The sequence below is a fragment of the Aptenodytes patagonicus genome, chromosome 3 (assembly GCF_965638725.1).
Source record: "Aptenodytes patagonicus chromosome 3, bAptPat1.pri.cur, whole genome shotgun sequence".
Lineage (NCBI taxonomy): Eukaryota > Metazoa > Chordata > Aves > Sphenisciformes > Spheniscidae > Aptenodytes > Aptenodytes patagonicus.
The window spans coordinates 2,395,169-2,421,557 of NC_134951.1; the positions used below are offsets into that span (position 1 = coordinate 2,395,169).

Genomic DNA, 26,389 nt, shown 5'->3' on the forward strand with positions numbered 1-26,389 from the left:
CAGCTAACGTGATGTCTACCCTCCATCTCCTTCAGCATTACAAGAAAATAACCCAGGAGCAACAGAGTCTGGGGCAGGAATTTTGAGTTAGCTTTCAGCTCTGTCACTGACTTCACCCCCAGTTTTATGCACATCGCTTTGCCCCAGCTTCTCACTTTGTCACACGAACATAGTATTTGCTGAGTACTAAGACATTATGTTTATGAAGAGCTCAAGGAATTCTGCACAAAACCCCTTCCGGAAAGTACCTACCACAGATTTCAGAATTTTCTTCATCTGCTGTACAGCTACGTTTTCAATTGCTTCCTTTTAGATATGCCTCTTTGCAGCGTACCAAGATAAACCACTGCTTTCTGCCCGTACTTCTAATCAATATATTCCATTGCATGGATAGCTTTTTAGTGCGAGAAAGCACCTAGTCCGACCTTGCAGAGAAATATACCTGTGATTCCTGTATCATGACTGCAATTTCTGCACTATTTTAAAAATATGACCAATTTTGACTTAAAAAAATAATAATGAAAAAAAAATCTACCACACTACCAGATAAAGTGGTCAATTCCCTACACTGTTTACCATCTGCTCTTTTCTCATTTCAATTTCTCTAGAAATAATTTTGTATTTTCTTCCACACCATTGATAAAGATATTGAATAGCACTGAGCCAAGAACAGAGATGCTATATGATACACCTATACACTCTACTTTGCAACTAATTACCTTCAAGATAGTATTGCTTTTAACTTTGAATCACGTACTATTCTAAATCCAAGGAAAGAAAACCACCTTGGAAAAAAGTAAGAGCCCTCGTTAATATCGGAAGAGCTATATTCCACAGAGACCCGAGTGACTCAGTCTTTCATCAGGCAAGGATATAATTTTCTGGATGAAGTAGTTCAACAAATCTTTCTCACCCTCCACCTTCAAAAATAAATTTTAAATTATTTGTCCTTAAGAAACAATTCTGGCCTGGATCATAACTAATAGCTGAGCTAAGAGAGAGAAGCAGCGTTAGATGACAAAGCTGGAACACACTAGAAACTCCTGGTTATTTTAAGCCATACTCACAACAAACTGGTCCATGTCCCGTTCAAGTCCCATGTTTGGTAGATCAGGCATCATGTGCGCCACCACTTTAAACCCGGCATCCTTGGCTAAGTGAAAGGACTCGCACACAGCCTTCACGGTGTGACCTCTGGGAAGAGAGAAATTTTGATACGTTTAATTGAGATTATTCTCTGGGAAGCGAGAAGGGTTGCGTTTTATTACCGGTTTATCAGCACTCAAGTCTTGGAACATGGCCGCTAATAAAGTAAACTACACTAGGGGCTAGAAGTAGTCCAGTTTGTTACTTCTATAGCAGGTGAGCCCTACCAAGGCTACAGCTATTCAAATCACAGCCTGAGAAACTTTGAAAGCTGCTGAAATTCAATTTGTAAAGCAATGACAGCAGCTGATGCCACAGCACAAGCTAGGACACACTGCACTGAAGACTGCGTATAATCAAAATGAAGCATAAGCAGAAACAAAAGCAACAGAAGAGCAAAAGGAGAAGGAGGATGGGGGCTACGTAAAACCAGCTAGATAGAAAATCATCCTGCAACGTGCTTGCCGAACTCTCAAGTACTCCCTTTAGAGAAACACAAACTCTTCTCCACCTCTGAGAGGTGCCAAACCTCCGAAACATAGGCTGAATTGGGCCTTTTGAAGGATTTCATGTTCTTCTCCACCGACATCAAACCAAACTAACTCAGGCTTGCGCTGCAGGAGCTCGGAGAGAGCAGGAGCACAAACGATTGCAGGAACAAAGGTTGAATCTCACATAATTCATTAGCCTCAAGCAAACTCCTCTCTCCTTCCATCTCCGTGGCTCAGGAGCTGCCTTCTGCCTCCACAACAGCAATCACTATCACTACAAACAGCTACTAGGAGGTCCCCATCACATGTGAACAGTCTTCCCATAGAGTCCTTGCTTTTGCTCTTCCACATCTGGGAGGGCTCTTCCACTACTGGCTGACATTTCTATCCTCTCAGCACCTGCTACCTTCTTCCCTCTCCAATCCCCGTTTTCTTCCCATCACACTGTCACACCAGTTCACCCTGTCTTTTGGAATTCCTTGCCAACAGATCAGCTCAACAGGTGACTACTCTTCTCCTTGACAGTCCTTTGGATGAAAAATCAACACCATCTGGGCACCCCTACAAATGCACGCCTTCTGCCGAGACCTAACACTAACTAAACCAAACAGCTACTTCCCTTGTTTAAGGACCTCTTAAGACCTTCCTCTCTACTGGAAGATTCTGCCTCTGTTAAACCCCTACATGTAGTTTTATGCCTATAGTTTTATTTACGATTTTTTTCAGAAGTATTACGGTGTTTTTCTGAGACTGTTCAAGGACAGTATTACTCAAGACCTTGAGTAGCCTGAGGGGAGTAAATGGAGACTTGCTTCATAAATAAAAATTATTTTCTTATTAGAAGTGGAATTTGAGCTGCATCAATAACTTGATTATTTGATGCCTAGATCTGTTCTTGAATATTTTTCTGCCTCACAGCCACCAAAAGCACTCAAAAACCTCACTAATGACTTATGGAACATAATAGAAAGTAATTTCCAAACAGTTAGCCTAATTGGTTGTAATCTGACATTTTGCTACAAGCAAAATATTAAAAGTTTAAAGCCAAAACACATCCCCCACAAAGCAGAAGAATAACAGAAGCAAAATGAGGTCATTTCAAAAGAAAGAGAAACTTGAATCACCCTTCTTTGAAAGTATATTCCAATTTATTGTTCTAAAAAGTTGGAGGGAGATACTTGAGTGAACAGCCTGCGTTCTCCCTGCTCTGAGACAGCCTGCAGCAAAGCCTTTTAGGAATTCTGCAAGCAGCTTTGAAAAGTGCCAAAAACCTTTAAAAATACAATTCTATACAGGATTACTTCTGAGCGAAATCAAGTCAGTAATATACTACTTCATTCTTCTTCTGATTCATCAGCAGGAAAGCAGGGGTTCATTAGCAAACGTACAAGCCAAAAGTGACATACAGCTTTGAATGATTCATGGTACCAGTTCTGATGTGACAGACCAAACTGGAGGAAAACTGAAGACGACTGAAGTGATAGCTAGGCGGGGTTTTACAGCTCCACCTCAGGATGGGACACCTTCACAAGATTTGAGGTGAAAAAAAGATTTTAAAAGCTGAAGAGAAATTAATTCTGAAATTTACAATCTGTGTCGGAATTAACCGTTAATGAATACATCTAGTCGAAGAGTGAGGTTTAGCTACATTCCTCAGTATGGATCTTTTCCTTTGGAAAGCTCTGACATCTAGAGGAGGAAGGTACCACCTATAAATATTAGCTCTTAACTCTTGGACTACTCAATTAATGGCTTCTCCTGTCTATTGAGACCTGGAGCCTGATCATTTCATAGCAGCGACATCCTGCACTTCCATGCACCAGGAGTACTAGAGCTAAGCCCGCAGGAGGAAACGTTTTGGATTCTTTAAGCCTCTAAAAGAAACGTCCAACATCTTCAGTTTTGCACTACTGCCTTTAAGGCAGGTATTAACAAAAACGTGCTTTGCTTATTGAACCATAATGTCTCTGTCATTACGTATGATTATGGTTATTAAACATCTTTGGTAGGTGACTGGAATATGCAGTAAGAACGAAGGCAAGTTGTACGAGTGTCAGAAGTGAAAAAACAAGGGAAAAAAGCGCTTCTTTCAAAATCTGAACAGAATTATGAGACTTGCAATAAAAAAAAAAAAGAGATTGGCTTACTTGCCTGTAAGCGATGAGCTGAACAATGTGCTGCTCACTCTCCTACGTAGGATAACTGTTCTTTTAGCCATAGGTCCAATATGACAAGAAATATATCACAGGCCTCTCGTGAATGTATTTTGCAATCCCTAGAGATACTGTATGCCTAGAATGACTGTGGTTAATCTTTCAACAGGTGGTGTTTCTGGCTATGCCTCACCCTCTGTACTTCCCAATGTCATCTCTCCTCTCCAGCACTCAGCAGAAAAAGGTATCTGGTGTAGAGAACATGCTGTTTGCTGGTAAAGTACCTCCAATAGATTATACTGCATTGTATCTACTCAAGCCTATAGATTATGAATTATGTAGGACAAGAACTATGAGCTCTGGGCACACGTTAAACTTCACAAAACTGCATTTATTTATGAAGCAATTAAAAAAAAAAAAGAGATGTACAATACAGGAAAAGAATATGATTTTAAAATAAAACATCACAAATAACCCGTTTTCTCAAGCCATGGTCTACACAATATCACAAAGAAATCCATGAAGCCACTGCAGTTTATTAGTTTTTCTTAACAAACATACGGCCACACAAGCAAGGAAATGAGCTAAATGTTTCAACATTCAATGTTAAATGGGTGTTCAAGCAAACAGGTCAAGACACGCTACTCAAGAGCATTCCAGAAAGCATACAGTGAGCAGGCACGCTCAGCTTTGCATTGACGCTTTCTTCTCACCTGTTGGTGTCCCTGGCCACGTCTTCGTACACGCTCTGCACTCCGATCTCCAGCCTCGTACAGCCGTAGGATAACATGTCACTTAAATGCCGCTTCAGGCAGTAATCTGGTCTGGTCTCTATCGTTATTCCAATGCATTTTGTCAGGCTTCGTTCTGAATACCTGCAAAAAAACCCCCCATCCTCTATTAAAATTGTGAAGTTGTCACAAGTGACTTCAGAAGAGTTTCCAACATCTTCCAGGTGAGAGTTTCTACATCACTACCAGAATTAAAATCCAGGTTGAATTTTGAATCGGTCAAATAGCCGAGCAGCAAAGCAAGGGAACCCTCAACCTTATTGCAATGCATGGATGAAACGATACACAAATATGCACACTAATACAAGTCTGGGGTTTGCTTTGTATAAAAGAGCACTGGACTGTGGCAGCCTCGCAGGGCTTTTCTAAACAGTACTTTTTAGGAAGATGCTCCCAGACCAGACTGAGCCTTCAGTACTCATCGTCTGGAAACTAAGCCTGGGCAAAAGGGCAAGCCAGAGTAGGCAATGAGAACCGTGTTCAGTTTTGGGGACAAACCAAAGGCAGTCCGAGCACTCGCTCCCACTCAGACACTGACAATAATACAGGACCTCATGTTAGGGAGAGTTTGGTATTTTCATTTGATCCCCACGGCGTACAGATATATTGCAGGGATTGGGACAAGATCCAGCTGCGTTCTCACAAGAAAACGTACAAGACTGTCTATGAAAAATTCCACAAATCACCTCCTTTTGTAAGTGGCACGTTCTCAACTTCATTGAAGTCTAATGCTGAAACAAAATTAATTGTTGACCTTTTTCCCCCTCCTCTCCCATTTATCACTGGATGTCTAACAGAGACTAATTATTCCAGCTAGTAGAAAAATCCTCTGCTGATGACAAATGGTAAGTTACTGACCTACGAGAGAGTAAAACAAAAGAAAAAAGGAATCCAAAGCAGTCTTGAACCAAAATTCACAAAAGGAAACCATCAGTCAACATAATCTCCAACACCACCAGCAAGGATAATATTCCTTTCTGTGTAGGAATCAGTTCACTTGACCATCTTTCCTGCAGAATACGGTGGTTGTATAACAGAGGACTGCAGCACCGGAGAAAAGATTTACAGCAGGAAGAAGGAAATTTCTTCTCTTGAAACAACTTGAAACTACAGAGAATCTGGATAATTCCCAAACCAGGATGTGGGCAGGTTAACAACCACTGTTTGAGAGGAATATCGGTCTCTTTAATGGTCCCAAATGATGAAGATCTCACTATTAATATTAAATGTTGCTGAAAAGAGGACACCTTGAGTAAGAGAGAGATGTTATGCTGATACTGATACCTGAAAGAATATCGCACACCAAAATCCCAAGGATGACTAACTTCAGCTCTTTATTAGGTGTTCTATAAAAATTCATCATCCAATTTCCAGCTCCGGATAGCTGGAAACTTCTGAATCAAAATAAATCTCCAGAGCCTACCTTAGAGCATGATGGAGGTACAATTTGACCAAAAAAAACCCCCAAAAACCAACAACGACGACCCCCTCCCTCCCACATCCCCCCAAAAAAACCCAGCAAAAAACTCAAGTGGGCTCAGACTCACAAGCAAAAATATTAACTCCCTTCAAACTGTTAAAGCCTAAGATACATAAAGACCAAGATATTTGCGGGATAGACTGTAATGGTTGTCAAAATAAGCATCTTAAAAAAACAAAAAACACGTAAAATATTTCAGTTTGTGGCTCACTAATCTGACAGACTAACAGAACAATTGTTTATCACGTCAGGGAAAACATTGCCAATGTATGATTCATTAACATCAGACTGAAAAACTCTCACTTTTAAAAGACATGATTTGCAAGAATTAAAGAAAGAAATTTTAGCTAAGGGGGGGGAAGTCACCAGATAACTCGCCCATCACGCCAGAGGGTATGTGCTCACATTAAGCACCTGCAATCATGGCTAGAAATACTGGGGGGAGAAAAGAATAATTATATCCCCCTCCCAAGCAAATTTATGGCCAAGATTTAAAATGCTGAATATAACAAATGCCAACAGACCCTGAACTATAACATCTAGGGCACCAACGGGATTTTACGTATGGATGGCTGGTAAAATTGTCTTGCCCGACTCTACGCTGAAAAGAGAAGCGTGTCTTAATAATAACCAGAAAAGCAAAACGAAGATGAACCCAAAACAGATAAAGTAACAAAGATGGCATCGCCAAGAAAAGTCACAAGCCTCATCAAATCACCATCTTCTGTAAGACACAGACATTTTCAACCCGAGCCACAAGTCCTCCAGCTCTCCCCAGCAGTCCTGAAGACTTGTAGTGAGTAAACAGAGCGCAGTCTCATACTCTATTTTATTAACGTAAAGTAAAAGCTTGAATCGCGTGGTCCATATTTAATAAAGACTACAGATTCCTTTCAACTAACTGAAAAAGAGAAAGAAGCGTGTGACAGCCAACCTTCCATGGAAGGTGATTCTGGCAACACATCTCCATCATTCCCTGAATAAAGAAAGAGAAATTTGACTCTTCTTCTGTCTTTTCTCAACTTTCAAACTTCAAACGCTCATTCGGATATGCAAAATTTTTCCTATTGCAAAATGAGCAACTCCATTTCATTTGAAACCTAATACTAAAACTAAGGACAGGCACAAATTGTAAGACTGTAAGTTAAGAAGCCAAACACAGAGTATCAGAAGTGGACATGAATTAAAAGCTTTATTAGATTTACATAAGCTGTCATTTTATGGAAGGAATTATCAAACAGTACCCATAAAAGCTGTACCGATCATCATTATGCAGCACAAAGCTGCATTATACAATGAAGTTAAATTTTTAATTTTTTAAAAATAAATCTGTCAGTGTTTAACATTTAGTTTCATCATTTCCCTACGCACAATCAGCACCTCCTTCACTGACCGAGTCAACGGCGAGCTGTAAGAGAGAGCTTGGAGACCTGAAAAGGGCAGGAGATACCATATAAAAGGTTTTTTACTAAACACTGGATTTTCATCAAGACTGGCGCTGATTTTTTTTTTTTCCATCAAATTGGCAAGATCTCTTATTTTAAAGCACAGTCAGGATCTGAGACAGATACTTACCAGCTAACAGAGAAAAAGAAAAGACAAACTGATGTATGCTTAAGAGTAATGCTTTTTTTTAGTGGAGAAAGCTTTTGGATTTTTTGGGGTTTTATTTTTTTTAAATATATCTTTGAATCTGATCCTGATTTGTAGGTCTCAATTTTTTTTTATTATTAATCAGTGATTTATGTAACAATTTATAGTAGATTGGCTATTTCAAGACTGACTTTGCTCATCTCCTACTTTCAGTGCCCAGGTTTCATCGTAACTGCCCACCACAAACATGGTGGTTTCCCACATTTCTAGCTGGTTGGGTAGGCACATTTTCGCCCTGGTGAATTCACGCTGAATCCTCCCGCCCACCTCCCTGACCATGGAAGCAGCTTCCACAAAGACATGCTCCGTAATGTTCTCGGGGACCAAGGTGAGGCTTACCAGCCTGTAGCTCTCCTTCTCACCCTCTTGAAGACAGACACAACATTTCCAGTCACTGGGGACCTCTCGGTTGTCACGATCTCTCCAAGGTGAGATGGAGCTGCCTCACTCATCCCCTTCCACAGACTTGCATGTGTCCAGTTTGCCAGTGGTGTCCAATGCAATCCTCTGCCACAGGCACCTCTCACCCCAAATCGCCACCTAGCAAGAGCAGATCTTGCAAATAAAGACTGAGGCAAAGAAACACTGCATACCTCAGCCTTTTCCTGGGTCCTTCATCACAGCTGCCTGCCTCATCCAGCAGCAGACCCACATTTTCTTTTGTCTTCATCTGCTGACAAACGTACCTATGGAAGTCCTTCTTGTTCCCCTATAATCCCTTGGAGTTTCAACTCCAGCTAAACTTTCCTAACGTGGCCTCTACCTGCCTGTATCCCTCCTGGGTATCCCATACCTCCTTTCACCTTCTGCACACAGTCCTTTTTTCATGTTTGAGCTCCATCAGGACTTCCCCATTAAGCAGTTAAGCAAAGCTGGCGACCTGTCATGCCTGCTTGGTTTCCTGCACATCAGGACACACTGTCTTTGCAATTTGAGGAGGTTGTCCTGGAAGATCAGCTGAGCTCACCTGGGCTTATTCACCTTTCAGGGCATCCTCCCATGGGATCCTGCCTTTCGGTTCCCTAGAAATGTACAAGTCCATTGCCCTGAATTCTGACATCTTTATTCTGCTACTCGCATCCCTCAGGATCTTAAGCTCTAACATCTCAGAGTCGTTGCAGCCAAGACCACATCCCTCCCTCAACCAGCTCTTTGCGAGTAGCAGATCCAGGAAAGCACCTCTCCTAGGCACTGGATGAGCCAACTATTTCAAAAGATCATCATAATGCACTCCAGAAATCTCCTAAATTAGTTGCGTTCCACCATGTTGCCATCCTAGCAGGTATCAGGGTGTCAGACTAGATTCAAGGAGTTTTGTATACTGTTCATTAAGTGCATGTATTTTAATGCTTACATCATTTTCATACCTTTTCTTAGCACTGTCTCCAGTTTTTAAGCATTCTTCTTGTTGCTGTTGATACCAAAAACAGCCACAGAACTTTGCAGACACACCAGTACTATATCCAGATGGAACATGATTTGCCTATTCCTATCTAGTTTTCCACTATTTATACAGTCAAGGGTAATTTGGTTGCTGAATCATACAGAAAGCTCATGATAATGCAACTTAACTCCTAAACATTTTCTAGATATTTCGCTGCTTCTCAGAATAGAATCCTGCACCATTCCTAGAAAAACAGCTTTACATTTTCCCATAACGAAGTACACAGCTTGCTCGTATACAACTTACTATGGAATACAGATGTATCCCTTATTTGCCCACCTCCAATATTGATAGCTCCTGCCAACCCTTAGAAATTACTATTTTAACACAAGTATTAAACACAAGGCCCAGAGGCAAAACCAACAGAATCCTATTAGAAACCATTCAGGTCAATGACTATAATTTTCTGCTATGCCTGTTTTGAAAACCAATGTAAGGGGTGACATGTTGTTCTAGTCTCTTTTTTAATGTCAAAATATCTCACTGCACCAAGTCAATTCTCTTGCAGAAGTTTATGCATATTACACTTCATTTCTCCAAAAATCCTGTAAGCTCACTAACAGGATACAGTGACTTATCATGATAATGGACACGATGGATTTGCCTTCACTTAATCTTTAAAAACAACAGACATCTAGCCACATATCCTGCAGGAATGGCATGCTAGCCAAGGCAGATATGAAGAGGGAACAGACTCTATCCAACTAGGCAGACAGCCTGAAAAGCAGGTATCTAGAGCTCTGAAGAGAGTGACTTCAGGATACTCGGGCACAAGAGGTTAAGACGACCTTGATGATGACCAAGACAAGCAAAACTATTGCTAACTGAAGACCAAGAGAAGCAAAATAGAGGAAGCCCTGAGAAATTAGATGAAGCCAAGTTGGAAACTCCACCCATGATGGTCTTGTATATACAAGTTCATCTGATTTCCAGGTTCATTCTGGCGTTAATATTTATGATGTGCATTTCTTCTGGAACCTGAGAGTGGAGGTGGATTTTATCTTCTCAAGCAGCAACAAGCACCTCACAGTATTTCTCCTCCTTCCCTGGAACAGTCTTATTTGTTATTTGTAATACAGCTGTGCTGAGGAACCCCATAATCAAAAGAATAATCAGAAATCAAGACAAGTGTATAGCACAAGATGACAGTGGGGCAATTTTAATAACGGACTGACCGCAGAGGTGAATTATGCAAATAAAATAGATGCTAAGCCATACAAATGAAGGAAATGAGATACAGAGAAACCTTAAGATTTGCTCAGACACTGCTATTTTAAAGTCCGTTCTTTTCAGCGTGATTACAGAACTGTCTGAAATAGGAAGAAGTAAAGGAGAGATTATTAATTTTAATCATTAGAGAATATTTGACTGAATTTTCAGAGAAAGCTGGTACATTAAGCAGACCTTCAAATCAGAATCTGCCTCTAAAATAAGCTCGTTTTTTTCAGATGAAAAAGGCACCTGCCTCTCCAGATACAGCAGTTTGACATAGGGTCTCAGGCACTTTCTCACTTAGAGAAAAAACAGACAGCACAGTTCTGGCATAAAACAACTCATTTAACAAAGCCTCTACTTCTCTCGATTAAACTGGTCTACAGACAAAAGCCTCATCAGCTAAGAGACCTGAACATCAAACACTCGATTATTTACAATCCATACTACAGCAGCTTCCAAACTCCCTGGTTGGGATCAGAGTGGCAGGATGCCAGACAACACAGAAAGACTTGCTTCATCCCAACAAGCTCAGAAAAGATGAACTGCAAGAATAAAGCAGGTGGGTTAACACAGTGCGTATACAGCACGTTAATCCCATGCCTTTAAACCATTTACCCGTTTTACGCATTTCAGAGTAGGAGAGTACATAAAGAAGAGGCAAACGGAGAGACCAAAGAGCAGAAAAAGGCACAAGAAGCAGCAGAAACAGTTCAAAGGCAGCATCAAAGAGAACCAATCACCAAGAGCAAGAAGTGTTTAGGTGTAACCATCCATATGGAAAGAAGGGAGGGATCTAGAACAACTCATCCAACCCAACAGCCCCCAAAAACTTGCCTGCAGGACATTCCAGTATTACTTCAAAAGCCAAAGAAAACCTTCTTGAAGGTAAAGATGGAATAAATTATGGAGATGCTCATATTACTTGATCGCCATTGTTGCTAATGATTATCCAACAGCAGCAATTTCCACAAAATGCGGTGCTCCATGCTCGTACACATCGCAATGAGTGGTCACAGCTTAGCTGGGAAGGGGAAGGCACTGCTGCTCATCTACCCTTAGCCTATCCCCAGGAAAAAAAAAAAAAAAACAACAAAAAACCAGTTGCAAACCTGCCTCAGAAGAGGTGCTTAGAGTCTTGTGGAAAGAGGGAAGTGTTGGAGGGCTGGGTGGGAAAATCAGGAATTTTAATCAGCGACCAAAGGAGTCCTCGGCAGAAGGTTCCTGGCCTTAACTTTGTGAACAACAAAGATTATGAACATCCAGCATCTCAAACAGGTCTAACGTCTTGAAAAAAAACCTTCTTGTGCCCTTGACTACAAGGAGCATGGTGCTAGGTGTAACACAATTACAGGTGTTCAAGACGGACAATGATGTCTATACACGTGGAATTAAGATAAAAAGTGACACCATGGGTTTCTGAAGAGGAAACTGCTGATATGATACACAAGTATCTTATGTACCACATCCTCACCTATTACTTAAATGACCTCCTTCTTGATCTCCAATAGCTCTGCTTTATCACAATGCCAGTCTCTGAAACACAGCTAGCAATAATTAATTCAATATCTACAATTTCCTGCTAGCAAACAAAACAGGTGGCATCTTACTCATATGTTTCAAAAGCTGCATGTTTGATGATTGCCCAGAGCAGGTATTTCTGAAAGCTCAAATGCCAGTTACTTGGCTTTATACTGCTCCCTTTTTATTACAACATTTTGGTGTTTTCTTTATCGCCACTACCAGGAGTACAACAGACTGCTTTGGTTTCTTAGCAGCATCAGTTTCCCCAAGGTTCAGTTTTCAAATACTGAAAAGCTTACAGTTACTTAAAATACAGTCTTTTATTGACTAAAATATAATTTTCCAATTTTGATAAAGTAACAGTATTTATACCTGCTAAAAGGTAAGTGAGAACAAATCCTTTTTTTTTCGTGAAATGCCACTAACAGATAAGTCATACGTAATTATGCTCCCTCCTGCTGTGTCACTTGGTGTTAGAAATCCAGGATAGGATCTGTGTTCAAAATAGTATCCATTCTGAAGCAAAAAAACCTAGAACTTACCAGTTTTCTCTCTCTCTTAATTTGTTTACCAAGTTGTAACTACAATGAGTGGATCTGACATCTGAACATCCTCCAAAGAAAAAGCGCAGCACGAGCGGAAGCAGCACAGTTATGTTAACACACTTCAGGCCTAATCAAAGTAGGGCTATTTGCATGGACTAATTAAATGCCTGGCTGTAACGACAAGGAGGTAATGATGTTGGCTACAGAGGGAAGGGGGTGGGGGTGGTTTGGTTTATTTTTATATCATTCACAGCTTTCATAGAGCAACGTCACGCAGAGGACCTCGGGGCACGGAGGCTGTAGCTTTGCTGGAGGGACCCTGCCGTTCACAACAGCCAGGACAGAGCCGTGCACGAGAGCTGCTCTGCTCTTACCGTGCTGGGCTAATAAATGCACAATTATTTCGAAGGCCATAATCACTGCCTATTCTCAGAGGACATCTGAGAGGGCCCTGAAAGGTTTGTCTTAGCTCAAGAGGCAAAAAAAGGACACTGAACAGAAAACCCCGACAGGACCTTCTAACACTGCAGGCTTATTTTCTAAGCTCCCATCCATCAAGTTCAAGGCAAGGGCAATACAGATAACGTTTGTTCCAGCAACAAATTATTAGCAAGCCATAACTGAAAACACCAGGATGAATAAGCATATGCTAGAGTGAAATATTTCAAACAAGAAAAATCGCATGTGTGGGTCTAACAGGAGCTGAGTTACAACCACTTTTTTACTTATGTCTGTCCAAACTAAAGGTTTAAGGGAAAAAAGCTGAAACAAGGCTAATATGGGCAAGGGAGTGCTTATCTCCTCCTCCCTTATGCTAGCTCAAACCAGTCCCAGTGAGCAGAGCCAAAATATAGTCTTGGACACCGAGGTCTTCACATTTCTCCCAGAACAGAAGCAGCGACACGAGCTACCAGCTCCCTCGCACCGAGGCTTAGGGAGACCCGAGTCTCTGAACTGCCTTCAAATGGCAACTGGGGTGCCACTAACAAACTGACCTGCTCTGGAGGTGGAACAAGGGACCTGCACGCTCCAGGAACACACGAACAGTGCCTGGGGCAAGTCCAAAGGTCTATTTAGCCCAATATTCCATCCCCTCATGGCTGTTGCAGATGCTTAGACTAGAGTAGTAGGAGCAGGGCTAGCGGCAGTGGTATTTCCCTTGAATACTCTCACGGTTGCGATTAATTTCCTCTTCAGGGACTCCCTGATCCAGAGGCGATGTCTTTAGCAGTAGTAGGTGTCTTCAGGACTTAGCAGCTCTCAACAGATATTCTTCCTATGAATGTGTTTGGTCGCCCCTCAGCCTAACTGTGTACTGCACAAAGAAGTGCCTCCTTTGTATTTCATTCCCATTTCATGTGATAGCCCTAGTTCTTGTGCTGTAGGAGATGATCAACGTTTATCCTTTTTTTATCTACTCCACGCTGCTCAGGATTTCATAGATCTCTATTATATCACTCTCAAATATTTTTCCCCAGTTCCACAGTATCATTTTCCTTCTCCCCTCCCTTATTTTTAAAAGAAGAACTGAACACAGGTTCAAGCTGTGAAGGCACTGCTGAATTACGTGGCAGCATAACAGTATTTCCCAGTTTGCTCTCTATTCCCTTCATTATAATTCCTCACACTGAGTTGGTCTTTTAACTAATACCAAGCATCAAGCCTCTGTTTCTCATGGTTATCTACTATAACTTTAAAATCTTGTTCCTGAGTGGCATTAGCCAACTTGGAGCTCATTGTTCTGTAGTAAAATAAGGAAGAATCTTTCTTATACACATCGCTCTGTATCTACACTAATTTTCACCTGCCCCTTCACCACCCACTGTGGTCAAGACCACGTATTCCAGCACAGATTCCTCTGGGACACCACTAATAACCTTCCTCTGTTGTGTAAATTGAGCATTTATTCCCTTTCCCAATATCTTTCAATTATTTACGCATGCAAGGCCTTCACTCTTATTCCCACAATCTTTAAATAGGTTTTGGTGAGGGACCTCATTTTTGGAAATCCAGGTAAAGTTACACATATTTGTCAAATGCTTCAAAGACAACAACTACAACCTCGAAGTTTCGTTGAAATATTAGCCCATTTCAAGTAGCCAGAGGAAAAGAGTTCATCTGCCATAACATGAAAACGTGTACTATGGAAACAAGAACCTCTCTATACCCATTCTGCATAAAGAGGGAGGTGGTTTGGTTTTTTAGCAGCTAAAGAAAACAAAACCTGTTATCCTAATAAAGGCGACTGAGGTCCAACACATCAGCAAAACACAACTTTTCCCAAGATGTCTGAAAGAAGAAAATACATAGTGCTTGTAAAATGTCCACTTCCTAAGCCCATACTCAATCTATTAGATGAGGAGTGTACACGCTTTCCTTCACCATGAGCCAGACACTTTAAATTTCAGACTAATATATGAATGCCAGTAAAAAAACCCAACCATCCGTCTTATATGTGGGAGATGCAGTTAGTCCAACACACCATGCCGGTCATTCCAGCTTGGGTTTTCAGCGGCCATGACAAGCAGATCGATGAGCCACGTGTAGATGAAACGATAGGTTGATTGCCTGCGCGCTCAACCAGCCATTCTAAAACTCCCTTCCTTGCCCCCAGGATGCTTGTACAGACTTTTCATCTCCTTTGATTACCCCTAATAGCATTTGAAAATGACAGCTACAGAAAAGAAGCCAAGAATGTTATCCTGAAAGTCTTGATAAAACTGCAAAAAGGAAGAAGTGGTTCAGAAGACCAGAAGCTTGAAGGCGCTACGAAGCTCTGGGCTCACTACAAAAGAGGGCAAGATTTCCTGTGCCAAACAGCAGCCCCTCTCCTATTTAAGAAAAGAAAATAGTTTACAAGTAATTACATGCCCTCCCAGGCTACCAAAACCACCAAAATCATTTCTGAAGTGGGGAAAAAAGCCCACGCATGAGAGTTATCAATCCCAAACAGTATTATTTTCAAAACCATTTGTCAATTTATGATGCAGAAGGAAAGCTTGGAAAAACACATGCTCAGCACAAAGAGAGAAAATTGGAGACACTTTAAGCTATGAAGTTTTAGAAAGAATCAAATGCATTTCTCAGTAACAATTTGGGAATTTCTGTCCAGTAATCCAGGATAAATACAGAGTCCCACCCTTTGCTTTAAGCATCAGTTCTGTGCAGCACGGAGCCTTAACCCACACAGTATTTCACAGGGAGAAAAGCAGAAGGCTGTAGGCTGCGTTTGGTTAATATTTCATTTTGGTCAATTTTGCCTTCCTGGTATCTTTTCACCAAGCAATATAAAATCTAAAAAGAAGTAGCTCTTAGTCCCATTTCAGCTGTCCCTTACGTGGATTCCAGTACAATTTTATTTGACCTTTAGTTAAATTCCACCTCTACCAGTCAATCGATATCAGCTATTCCCACAGGACAGGTTTTACTCCACGTCCCTTTCTCTTTTTATCCAAGCGTACAGAAGCAGATAACACATCCCATGAACAACAACCCATGTCACCACAGTGACATCGAAGTGCAAGCAGCTCGCCAGCCTGCTATATATAGTGAAACAAAGACCGTTATAAAACTTGCATGAGGAGATGCCCAACGTTTGCCCAAGATTTCTCACACCTTTGCTGTGCAATTTAGTTCAGGGAAACTTGAGAGAGCAACGATTTAAATGTCTGTTGCCAAATCAATATGATCAACGATTAGGTGATAATTATATAGACAGTGTACCACAGAATAGTCAATATATAGATATAGATGCAGGCTAAAAAGGGATTTGGGAGAAAAAATCCTTACATCTAAAATTATGAAAGAAATGACACAACAGTCTCTTTTATTGAATCTAAACTGAGGTTCAAGGTTTTCTTGCTATAGTTGATGAGAGAGACAGCACTAGGTGAGACTTATATGCATTAAAAAAAAAATCTAGTTCCAATTTCAGTTCCAATATTGACTCACTGTGGCCTGGGGAAAGTTGCATATTCTTAGTAACAACCACTTCCCAGCTGTTATTGAGGAAAATAACCACTTCTGCCGCTGCGGTGCTGGTTACAGTTCCGAAAACTAAATGCCCTAAAAGCTATTGTTGCACAGAGACAGTGTCCAGTAAAGACCTCGCTTCATAGTTTCTGCATCTACCTATTAAACAGAATTCATCTCGCCCCCATCTGACACTCCGATATAAACATTTCAGCTTAAGGAAGGAAAACAGCTTGATTGCTGCTTTGAGGAAACAAAGAAATTGTATCAATAAAATTATAAACAGAGCTAATAAAAAGCAGTCATCAGCCAAAACTGCCAATGAAAAGCTATGGTTTAGCTAATCTTGTTCTCTTGCCAAAGCAAGTCCCTCACCTATAAAGCTGCAATATGATCTCTCTCAAAAAACATGCTGCAAAAACATACACGCGCTTGTTTTCTCCGTGCTTGTAAAACCACACGTTCAGGAAGAGGCTTGCTGCAGTAGACTACAAGGACTGATGGTGCCATTTCCCCGGCTCCATTTGCCATCCATTGTAGCTCCAACTAAAGTGCCAACAGCTACTCAATTTTTAATGATGATTGAGCTCATTGCTTTGGAAAAGTATTTCAGCTTTTAGCTGCTACAGTAGCTTAAAACTGCATCCTCCCTAGGCGCAGACATCCCTCGCAACTCCAGTGAAGATGTGTTGGTCCCAAAGAGCAAGTTCCTGCTAAGGAGTGAAGTCAAACGTTTCTGATCATGGCTACAACCCCCTGCGGATGGCACCGCCTGGCTTATGACAAGACAAATACACCAGAGAGGAGCAGAACAGAAAAAGAGAGTACAACCAAAGGTGAGTGACCACTTGCGTCTTCCTAGAGGTGGGGAAAATCAAAGACCTGGAAAGGAGAACGGGACCAAGAACCAACGCTGGAAGAAATAGGAGTATCTTGCAAAAAGCGACGCCGCATCAAAAACCAGCACAAGCTCAAGGAGTCAGAAGTCAGAGATGAAGAAGAAAACACCTCCTGCCCAAGCCTGTAATGGAGCCAAGAATCTTGGTACGGCATCCAGCTCATGGATGCAAACACCTACGTTGAGCTGGGGCTCTCACCTCCCATGGCAGTCAGTGGTGCCTGGTCAACAGAGCCCAGAGAGCGACGCAGACCCAGCGCGGGTGCCTGCTTCAGCACGAGCTGGATCCCTCTCTGGGCTCCGCTGACTACATCTCCACTGGCTGTAAGGGGAGATCAGGCACCCAGTTCACACGGAAACATCTGACTTGAGCTGTCTTAACCCACAAGCTGAACCCACATCTCACCTCAGGGCTGTCAGAGAAAAGGTGAATCTTATTTATATTGAAGGAACAAAGGCCCTTCCCACTAATTTTTGTTTAGAGCATCGCACAATCTATCTCTGGAGGCAAACCAGACAAAGGTCTTGCAGAAAGAAAAAGAAGTAGGTAATCGTACAATCTAAGGCCCAGACAGGGGGTGACCAAATTAAGGCTGCACAAACACTCCCAGCTCTGATAGTTCCCAGCTTTTGAGTACTTGACTTCACAAACTGATGGGCCACGAGAAGGCACAGAGTCCCAGAGCGCATTAGCTGCAACACATTGCAGAAAGACATATTTCAAAAGCAAACAGCCTCTGCTCTGCCTAGAACAGCGTTCACAAAACAGTCACAGGAAAACCACTTCTTGACATCCTTCCATAAAAGTATGAAAATTAAACCTGCCTTTTTTTGCATGCTTATTGCACCCACCATGTTACTAGAAAATGACTTTTCTTTCAAATTAATTTAGCACTGTTGAAAGGCAGTGGATCTCAGTTTACAATATCAATGAGGCAAGCACAGCACAGCTGAGGGAACTATAAACTGCATCTCACTATTTTACCAGCCCATTTTAATTTGGGCTGGAAAGCAATCTCTGCTGAAAGAGGGGAAAAAGGTAGCGCAGGTCCCATGTTAGCTCTCCAGGGCATAAGAGCATCAGTCTAGGATCGCTTGCATCCTTACGGAGCTCAAAGCAATCGCTAATGTTTGATCTTCTGCATGCTTGGAAAACCAGAATACAACAGCAACTAAGGCAATACTTCTGTAATACACAGGACGGTGTAACGCTTTCTGTGTCAGGGAGGAAATTAACCCAGAAAGCTTATTTGGTACATGCCACACCGTCTCTTCGTGACATTACCTTTGGATCACCAGCACCATTTGAACTCAAACCGAATAATAATCAGGCCAGGTTCGTATTCATACAGGTGACCAAGTGTCATGGTTTAACCGAAACCAGGACACCAAGCCACGAAATAAAACTCCATCTCCAGTTACCAATCCCAGCTGACCACTCAGATCCCATCCTAGCATTAACATTTTAGTGCAGGTCACCGGAGAACTTGTTATGCTTGCCAAATTACACACGCACAGCAGAGAAGCAGCAAAAATGAGAAAAGTATTCCCTTTGGCAGGTGTTCAGCAGTAATTTGCTGAAAATGTACAAAAAAAGGCACTGAAATTCATTACTTAGCTTTGACAATGTCATGACCGCCAGGGCCATCATCCTTTCCACCAGCGCGGGATAAAATATGGATCAATAGCATTTACAAATATTGCTAAATTTGGTGTAGCTCAGATATCTCTCATGAATAAACACTACCACCTCGTAAACCTTTGACAAAGATATATTTGGTTCCAGCATCCACCTTAGAAAACCTAAAGTCACATAATATCAGATGTGCTGTTGCACATGCATAGAAATATGTGGGTACGGCTTCCTCGTATCTACCTTCCCTAGTCGTCTACGTTCAGTCACAAACCTGAGTATTTTACATGCAGGAGAAAATGCTGCGGAAACACTGAACAGGACAGATAACCGGATAGGCAATCACTTTCCATAGCAGCAGGAGGAAAAAAGATGAACAGCTACCCATAACAAGATTAGGATCTGATGAAATGACTTTCACTTACGTATCTTCCAAATAACACACATTTCAGCAGCTAAAAGTTGGGTCTTGCAGTAGAAAATAAGCAATGCAAAAGTAACAGGATGCTAACAAAGGCCAGCCAGCCAGCTTTGGGGTAAATTTCCTCAAATTCTGCAAGCTGCAAAGATGTTATCCATACTGAAGGCATTTAGGGGTAAACACTCAGCAACAAACAGGTTTTAATGGCAAACATGGCTCCTGCACCATGGAAGAGTCGCATCCAAAGCTGGGAGACAAAGAAAATCTGCCTGCTTCTCCAGAACGTTAGGAACTAGTCTCCAAATCTCTGGGAATAAAAGGAAATTTAGGCAGAACCTCTGTTGTAAACGATCTGGCACTAAAACAATAGCCAGTTATCTCCCGCCTGGCACAGAGGCACAGAAAAATCACTGCCCAGTCAGATGTCCTGCGGGATTTGACAGACAAGCTCTGACGGATACAGCCACAGCAATTTGCAATGTTGCTGCCTCCTGCTACTCACTTCCTTCTCTGCCAGAAGCTGCTGCCTGCACAGGAGGGGATGCAGAACCGGCTAAGTACCCACACACCTCGGTTGCCCAAATTACTGCTAGAATAGGAGCTTAAGCCGACAATTACAGCAGTTTGTGCTGGAGCTGCTAGAGCTGCAAGACCCTACCTGTCACAGTACCTACTCATTACGGCAAGTCAAGAGGTGAGATCTGACTATCAAATTCTGTCAATTTGTAGCGGGGCAATTTAACAGGCTGGGCTCCCCGCAGCCACAGAAGTAGCCTATCTTCTTAAATCGCTATCCGTTCCAGACTACATTAACTTGCTACAGGGTCAACTCTGGCAGCTGAAGGGTGGACAGCTATGCTTAGCTGCCTGTTTTGGAAGTGGTAACCTCAAGCAGAGGGTCAAGGTAGATAAAAGGAGAACAGTAACCTCTTAAATCACCCCAGCATGAATCACTGGAGCTAGTGAGTCAAAGCTCTTGGTTATTTTTGCTAGAGTCACAATTAGTACTCAGAAAGCACAATTAAGATACATTAGTGTAACAAGCAACCATATGTCAATTGAGCCATCTGAATTGTAGGAGAGCATCTTCTTTGCCTATACTAACAGCAAGATAAAGCATTGTATTGGGTTTGTGTGGCAAGGTTTTGGTAGCAGGGGGGCTACAGGGGTGGCTTCTGTGAAAAGCTGCTAGAAGCTTCCCCCATGTCCGACAGAGCCCGTGCCAGCCGGCTCCAAGACGGACCCGCCACTGGCCAAGGCTGAGCCCACCAGCGATGGTGGTAGCGCCTCTGGGATAATGTATTTAAGAAGGGGGAAAAAACCTGCGCAATTGCAACTGGAGAGAGGAGTGAGAATATGTGAGAGAAACAGCTCTGCAGACACCAAGGTCAGTGAAGAAGGAGGGGGAGAAGGTGCTCCAGGCGCTGGAGCAGAGATTCAGAGATTCCCCTGCAGCCCGTGGTGAAGACCATGGTGAAGACCATGGAGAGGCAGGCTGTCCCCCTGCAGCCCATGGAGGTCCACGGTGGAGCAGATAGCCACCTGCAGCCCGTGGAGGACCCCATGCCGGAGCAGGTGGATGCCCAAAAGAGGCTGTGACCTCGTGGGAAGCCCACACTGGAGGTCCCTGGCAGGACCTGTGGACCCATGGAGAGAGGAGCCCACGCTGGAGCAGGTTTGCTGGCAGGACTTGTGACCCCGTGGAAGGGACCCACGCTGGAGCAGTTTGTGAAGAACAGCAGCCCGTGAGAAGGACTCACGTTGGAGAAGTTGGTGGAGGACTGTCTCCCATGGGAGGGACCCCACGCTGGAGCAGGGGAAGAGTGTGAGGAGGAAGGAGCGGCAGTGACAGCGTGTGATGATCTGACTGCAACCCCCATTCCCCGTCCCCCTGCGCCGCTCGGGGGGAGGAGGTAGAGAATTCGGGAGAGAAGTTGAGCCCGGGAAGAAGGGAGGGGTGGGGGGAAGGTGCTTTAAGATTTGGTTTTTATTTCTCATTACCCTACTCTGATTTGATTGGCAATAAATTAAATTCATTTTCCCCAAGTTGAGTCTGTTTTGCCTGAGACAGTAACTGGTGAGTGATCTCTCCCTGTCCTTATCTCAACCCACGAGCCTTTTGTTCTATTTTCTCTCCCCTCTCCAGCTGAGGAGGGGAGTGATACAGTGGCTTTGGTGGGCACCTGGCATCCAGCCGGGGTCAACCCACCACAAGCATGTTTGCTTAAATCTCTTTCCTTGAGATTCACAGTACACTAGAATTTCTCACAAGCGGGGCCAGCGAAATACATACACAAAGCCAGCTGCATCAACACAGGCATAATATGCCCACTTGTTACCCCACATAACTTCATTGCGTCTGTGCCCTAGAAGTCAAGCAGCCGGGCTAAATCTTGGTAAAATTACAGCAGCAAGACTAGACTTAGCGGCAGAAACCTTCACCTTCTAACAAAATTCCTAAAGTCTTATTTGGGAAATTTAAAATAGACTTGCTTCGAAAATAAAGAGCGACCTTTTGAAAGTAGGTTTATTCCTCACTATTGAAAAGCAAGATTAGGAGTTGCTTAGCTGTCAACCTTCGCGATCACCCTATTTCTTGTGGAGAAACCGCAGCTTCTATTAGAAGAATTACTGATACATGAGACCTAATGTGAGTATTTGAGAAAAGAATATAATGATCTTCCCAGAAAACACATCATCTGATAACCACACAAAACACATTTTTCATGGGTTGCTCTGATCTGGCATGGTCAAGACGCGTGATTTCCAGCTGAGTTTTAAAATGTGTCAGGAGCTCCACATATCAAACTGACTGCTGCTGAAACTGCCAGCGCTCGGGGTTTTTTTTTCTTCCTCGGATGGGCTAAGAGGTCTTAAACTGGACACAATAATCCAGCCCTAAGCAGCGGTTATTTAAAACCCGCGTCTTCTCTTTCAGCGAAGGCTCTAAAGTAGCTGGATCTATCTGCTTACCGCTTGCCAAGAGATCAATACGGCTTTTGGGATACCTAAAGGAAATTTCCTCGTGCATAATGAAAACATTTGTGGCAGCGGGAAACATTGCTGCTTGCTCACCAGCTCAGTGGAAGACACAGCTAATGGTGGAAACACAAAAGGACACTTGGCAAAAGCAATCGATGACAAGCCTAAGAAAAAGGCAGTCTCGCAGTGTCATCCGGTATTAGGAGCTGCAATTTCTCCACAAGGAATCAAACGCAGCCAACAGTACTCACTTCTGCAAGTTCTGGGCTTCAATGCATGATGCAAGTGGAAAATAAGCCTTTTAAGAGACTACTCACTGATGAGTGGATGCAAAGCTAATCCAGCCTTGGATCACGGATCTAGAAACAGTTATTATGTCTGCCGTGCACCTGAATATTGTCACATAAATATCAGGTACACAAGATACTTGACTTGCAGAACATGAGGTTCCAGCAATTTTACCCCCTTCTTACCTTGCCATTAACAACGTGATTTACAACCAGATTGAACATCAGACAATGCACGATACTGTTAAAATAAAATTTAAAAAATAATTTCTGTGCATTTTTAAATACAGTAAGAAGGAAGAAGAGAAGCCAGGCTTGATGTTGCAGTCCAAGGAGCTGCACGGGCACGTAGCCTAGGGGGACCTTTCTGACACCTGCCTTTCTCAGCACAGGCAAGTTCTCATTTGGCCTCATTCACTAATTAAGCGTCAGATCCTGGCTCAGAGAAAAGGTGCTCAGCCCTTGGAGTTAAGTGGTGAGTCACAGCGGCAGTTAAATATGCCCGGCACCTCTAATGACTCATGGGTCAGGTGAGAGGAGCAAAATGACAGGGAGCAGCAATTCTCATTTGCATGTGTATTTTACACCTTCTTGGTTCACTGTCCTCACGAAAGAGCAAAGGCAGCCGCAATCAGTGATCAAGTCAACACTTTGGCTTGATGGGAACAACTCCCAGAGAAAGATGTATTTCTCTAGCGCACAAAAAGAAAAATCTACCTTATAGTGCAGTAATTACAAATCTCCTCCTAAAGAAGGGAAGCTTATCACCAAGTCCACAACCTTGCTTGATAGGCATCCAGAATTGCACTGAAGTCTCCTAAGTGGTGTTCTCAGCAGATAAAAATTAAAACTGCCCAGTCTTGTTGCACACCCTCTACAAAACAGAGATCCCCTCTGGCTCTGCAATTCTTTACTCATTCCTCAGCCAACTTATTTCTCAAGCATACCGAAGCGCCTCAAGCAAAGACTTCTGTCTGAGTAGTCTAAAAAGTGTTTATTACCTCAATAGGGAGGTCCTACAGAAATATTAAACACCAGCAACATTTTCTTGGGGAAGCAATTTCCTTCCTCCACTCGCGACAGAGTCGCTATGAAAGCCCAGCAGTTTATCTTTTTAAAAATCACACTTTTGGTTGGCGAGTTCATGTATGTAAATACGGTCACTTCTACACTCGTGTTCTGTTCATACATCCATAAAACCCAAAATCTTAACTCACTTGAGATCCACTCATGCAAAAATGATCTCCTACCGCTTTATAAATACAGGTATAAAGGGAGTTCTTCACACCTCCCAAGTTAGATGCCCAGTTTACCTGGAAACAGTTTAAAGCAGCAACCTAGCTTAGATGTTCTGAGCCATCCCATGAAGATCCTGCTCTCTCCACTGCCTATAAAGCCAGTTTCAGACTTATTTAGTCGGCAGCAGCTGGCTAGAGCAGTGCCCCACTTCCCTGAGACAGATCACTCCCGGTCCCACATCACTTCTCTCACATAGGCACTGCTGGGTTTGCAGCTGTGTGATTTACCACAGGGACAGATTCACCACAAGGCTCCGAATCTGTAAGAAAACCAGAAGCCAACTCAGAACATCAGCTGGAGTCCAAGGGCCAACACAATTTGAGGACTTATTTCTTTAGTCAGACTTGCAGTGCCGGTTCCTGGTGAGGAACAGTAGATACCTCCATGGCAGGCTACGGTCGTACCGTACTGGTTGAAACTGCAGAGAGTCACATCCTTTTTATCAGATTAACTGGGACCAGAAGCTGCAGCAGGCTGATCAAGACAAAGTATTATATGAAGAAAATTCAAAATTACGTCAAGAGGAGGATGCCAGATTGATGAGCCCTGCAGTGCCGCACAATTCAGACCGTATAGGTCAGCATATCACTGCCACTGGAAAAACAGCATTGGACATAGAAGCAGAGCTCGAGTTTAGGACAAAGAAATGACTGGACAAAAGGGGGGGGGGGGGGGGGGGGGGGAAGCGTTCACAGTTAGGTGCACTGAAGCCTATATAGATAGATGCTGTACTGGTTTAATCAAAGGTCATGCTCAGAAAGACTTTTTAAGAAGTATCCTGGCTGAAGGTCTTTTTCCCCCATTAGGGAATCACTGTACAAAATCTAAAATTAACTAATGATTTGCACAAGGAGGAAAAATTTCAAGGCTACTATAATCACATTCAAAGTAAGGGGTGAGAGAGACCAGATCTCAGGTTACCACCTAACACAGTGCCCACAACATAAAACAAGTAAAATATTGTCAGTATTCCCCATGTAGCATGGCTTCTGTTGATGGAAGTAGTGAGGGAGAAGGGCTGAATCCTCATGTACAAAGAGACATAAATTCAACCTTGACTGCTTATGCCAAGTGTCATTGATCGTCTTAAAACGCAAGAAGCACAAAAAGTAACAGGTCTGATTGATTCATCCTGAGCCCAATTTTCTCGCCTCTACAATATTTAGGAAGTGCAACTTGAATAGCTCCCACATACCTCCATTTAGTAAGCATTTAACATTAGTTTTATGTTAAAAATATAAACCTTTGTTTATCTGCTGGAAAAAACCCACAAATTGTTAGTGCAGGTTTTCTCACATTGCTCAATCTGCGTGCTTGCAAGGCAGTACGCTGACTTCAGAGTCACTTCATTTTTGCATGCACTTAAAATTACTTGGTCACACAGTCTGTGTCGTAGTTTCCTCAATAACTTGCAGAGCAAAGGACAGGCTACTCCAAAAGAAATTTTGGGTCCAGTAAAATTAGCTAGACACCTGCAGCAGACAAAATATGGAATAACCACATCCTGAACCACCTGATGTACGCATAAGCCCAGCACTAATTCGAATAGACAACCTGCAAACTCCACCCTTCTTCCATAACGAGCCGTGTCCTTCTGCGCTCACAACCAGGGCACTAGAGCAAAAGAAAAGCAATTCTTTTCCCAACTTGTTTGTGATTTTATCTTGATAAAATCCACTCGGAAAGAGCAGCATCGCACTTTTTGTCTGGTCTTTGAATGACAAGGAAAAAACCCAAAGAAAACCAGCAGAAGCGTTTGCTGCCCTCCAGAGGAAAACCAAATGAAATTACAGCTTTAAAACACGAAGGCAGACATGAAGCTAGACAAGGGCTAGTCCTACTCAGTTCTAAAACCGCTTTCTTCAGTAGATGATAATGGTATCAAGGAAAATCCACTGCACTGAACAACAACAAGGTAGCAAACTAACTGTCAGTAGGGATGCTCACCTAGTTTTAACAGCTCCAAAACGTCAAATCTTTCCCATTTTTCCTCTCAGTTTTATACTGCAGAATGCACTGGGAAGTTATGTATTTAATGACCCAAAGCACACGCAAGTAAACCAGCCTCTGATTTTCCGTTCATCAACTGCAGAATGAGAAGAGGAGCATCTCCCTCTCACACCGAAATACTGCAAGGGTAACTGCGTTTGAGACTGCAAGGGGCTCGGAGCTCCTGAGCACTGACGCTCTCGGGGGTGAGTCATCCCTTACGGGAGCTGACATCTGGCCTCCCTCCAAGCCAGGATCAGTTCCCCTTCCCAGCTAAAGGAAATAAATCCCACGGCAATGTGATTCGTCACAACTCCAAAGTAAGGTGATGAGGCATAAAAGGTAGAAGTCCAGTTGGAATGCCAAGAAATTAGAAGCAGCTTAGCATTTCCTACACGAGCAAACAGATAAACCATGGCCCTGTCTTCTGCCGGTGCTATGCAGTACGCAGAGCAATGCTGCAAGCTGA

At 42.7% G+C, this 26,389-nt stretch overlaps 1 protein-coding gene across 1 annotated transcript in view; it reads right to left on the minus strand.

Moving 5' to 3' along the window:
• Positions 1 to 26,389, minus strand: part of ELP3 (elongator acetyltransferase complex subunit 3) — a 101,864-nt gene that overhangs the window by 63,919 nt on the left and 11,556 nt on the right. Inside the window, exons 8-9 of the mRNA XM_076332535.1 lie at positions 4,504 to 4,665; positions 1,068 to 1,194 (exon numbers count right to left, since the gene is read on the minus strand). Coding sequence (XP_076188650.1) covers positions 1,068 to 1,194; positions 4,504 to 4,665 — 289 coding nt within the window. The remainder of the gene's footprint in view (positions 1 to 1,067; positions 1,195 to 4,503; positions 4,666 to 26,389) is intronic.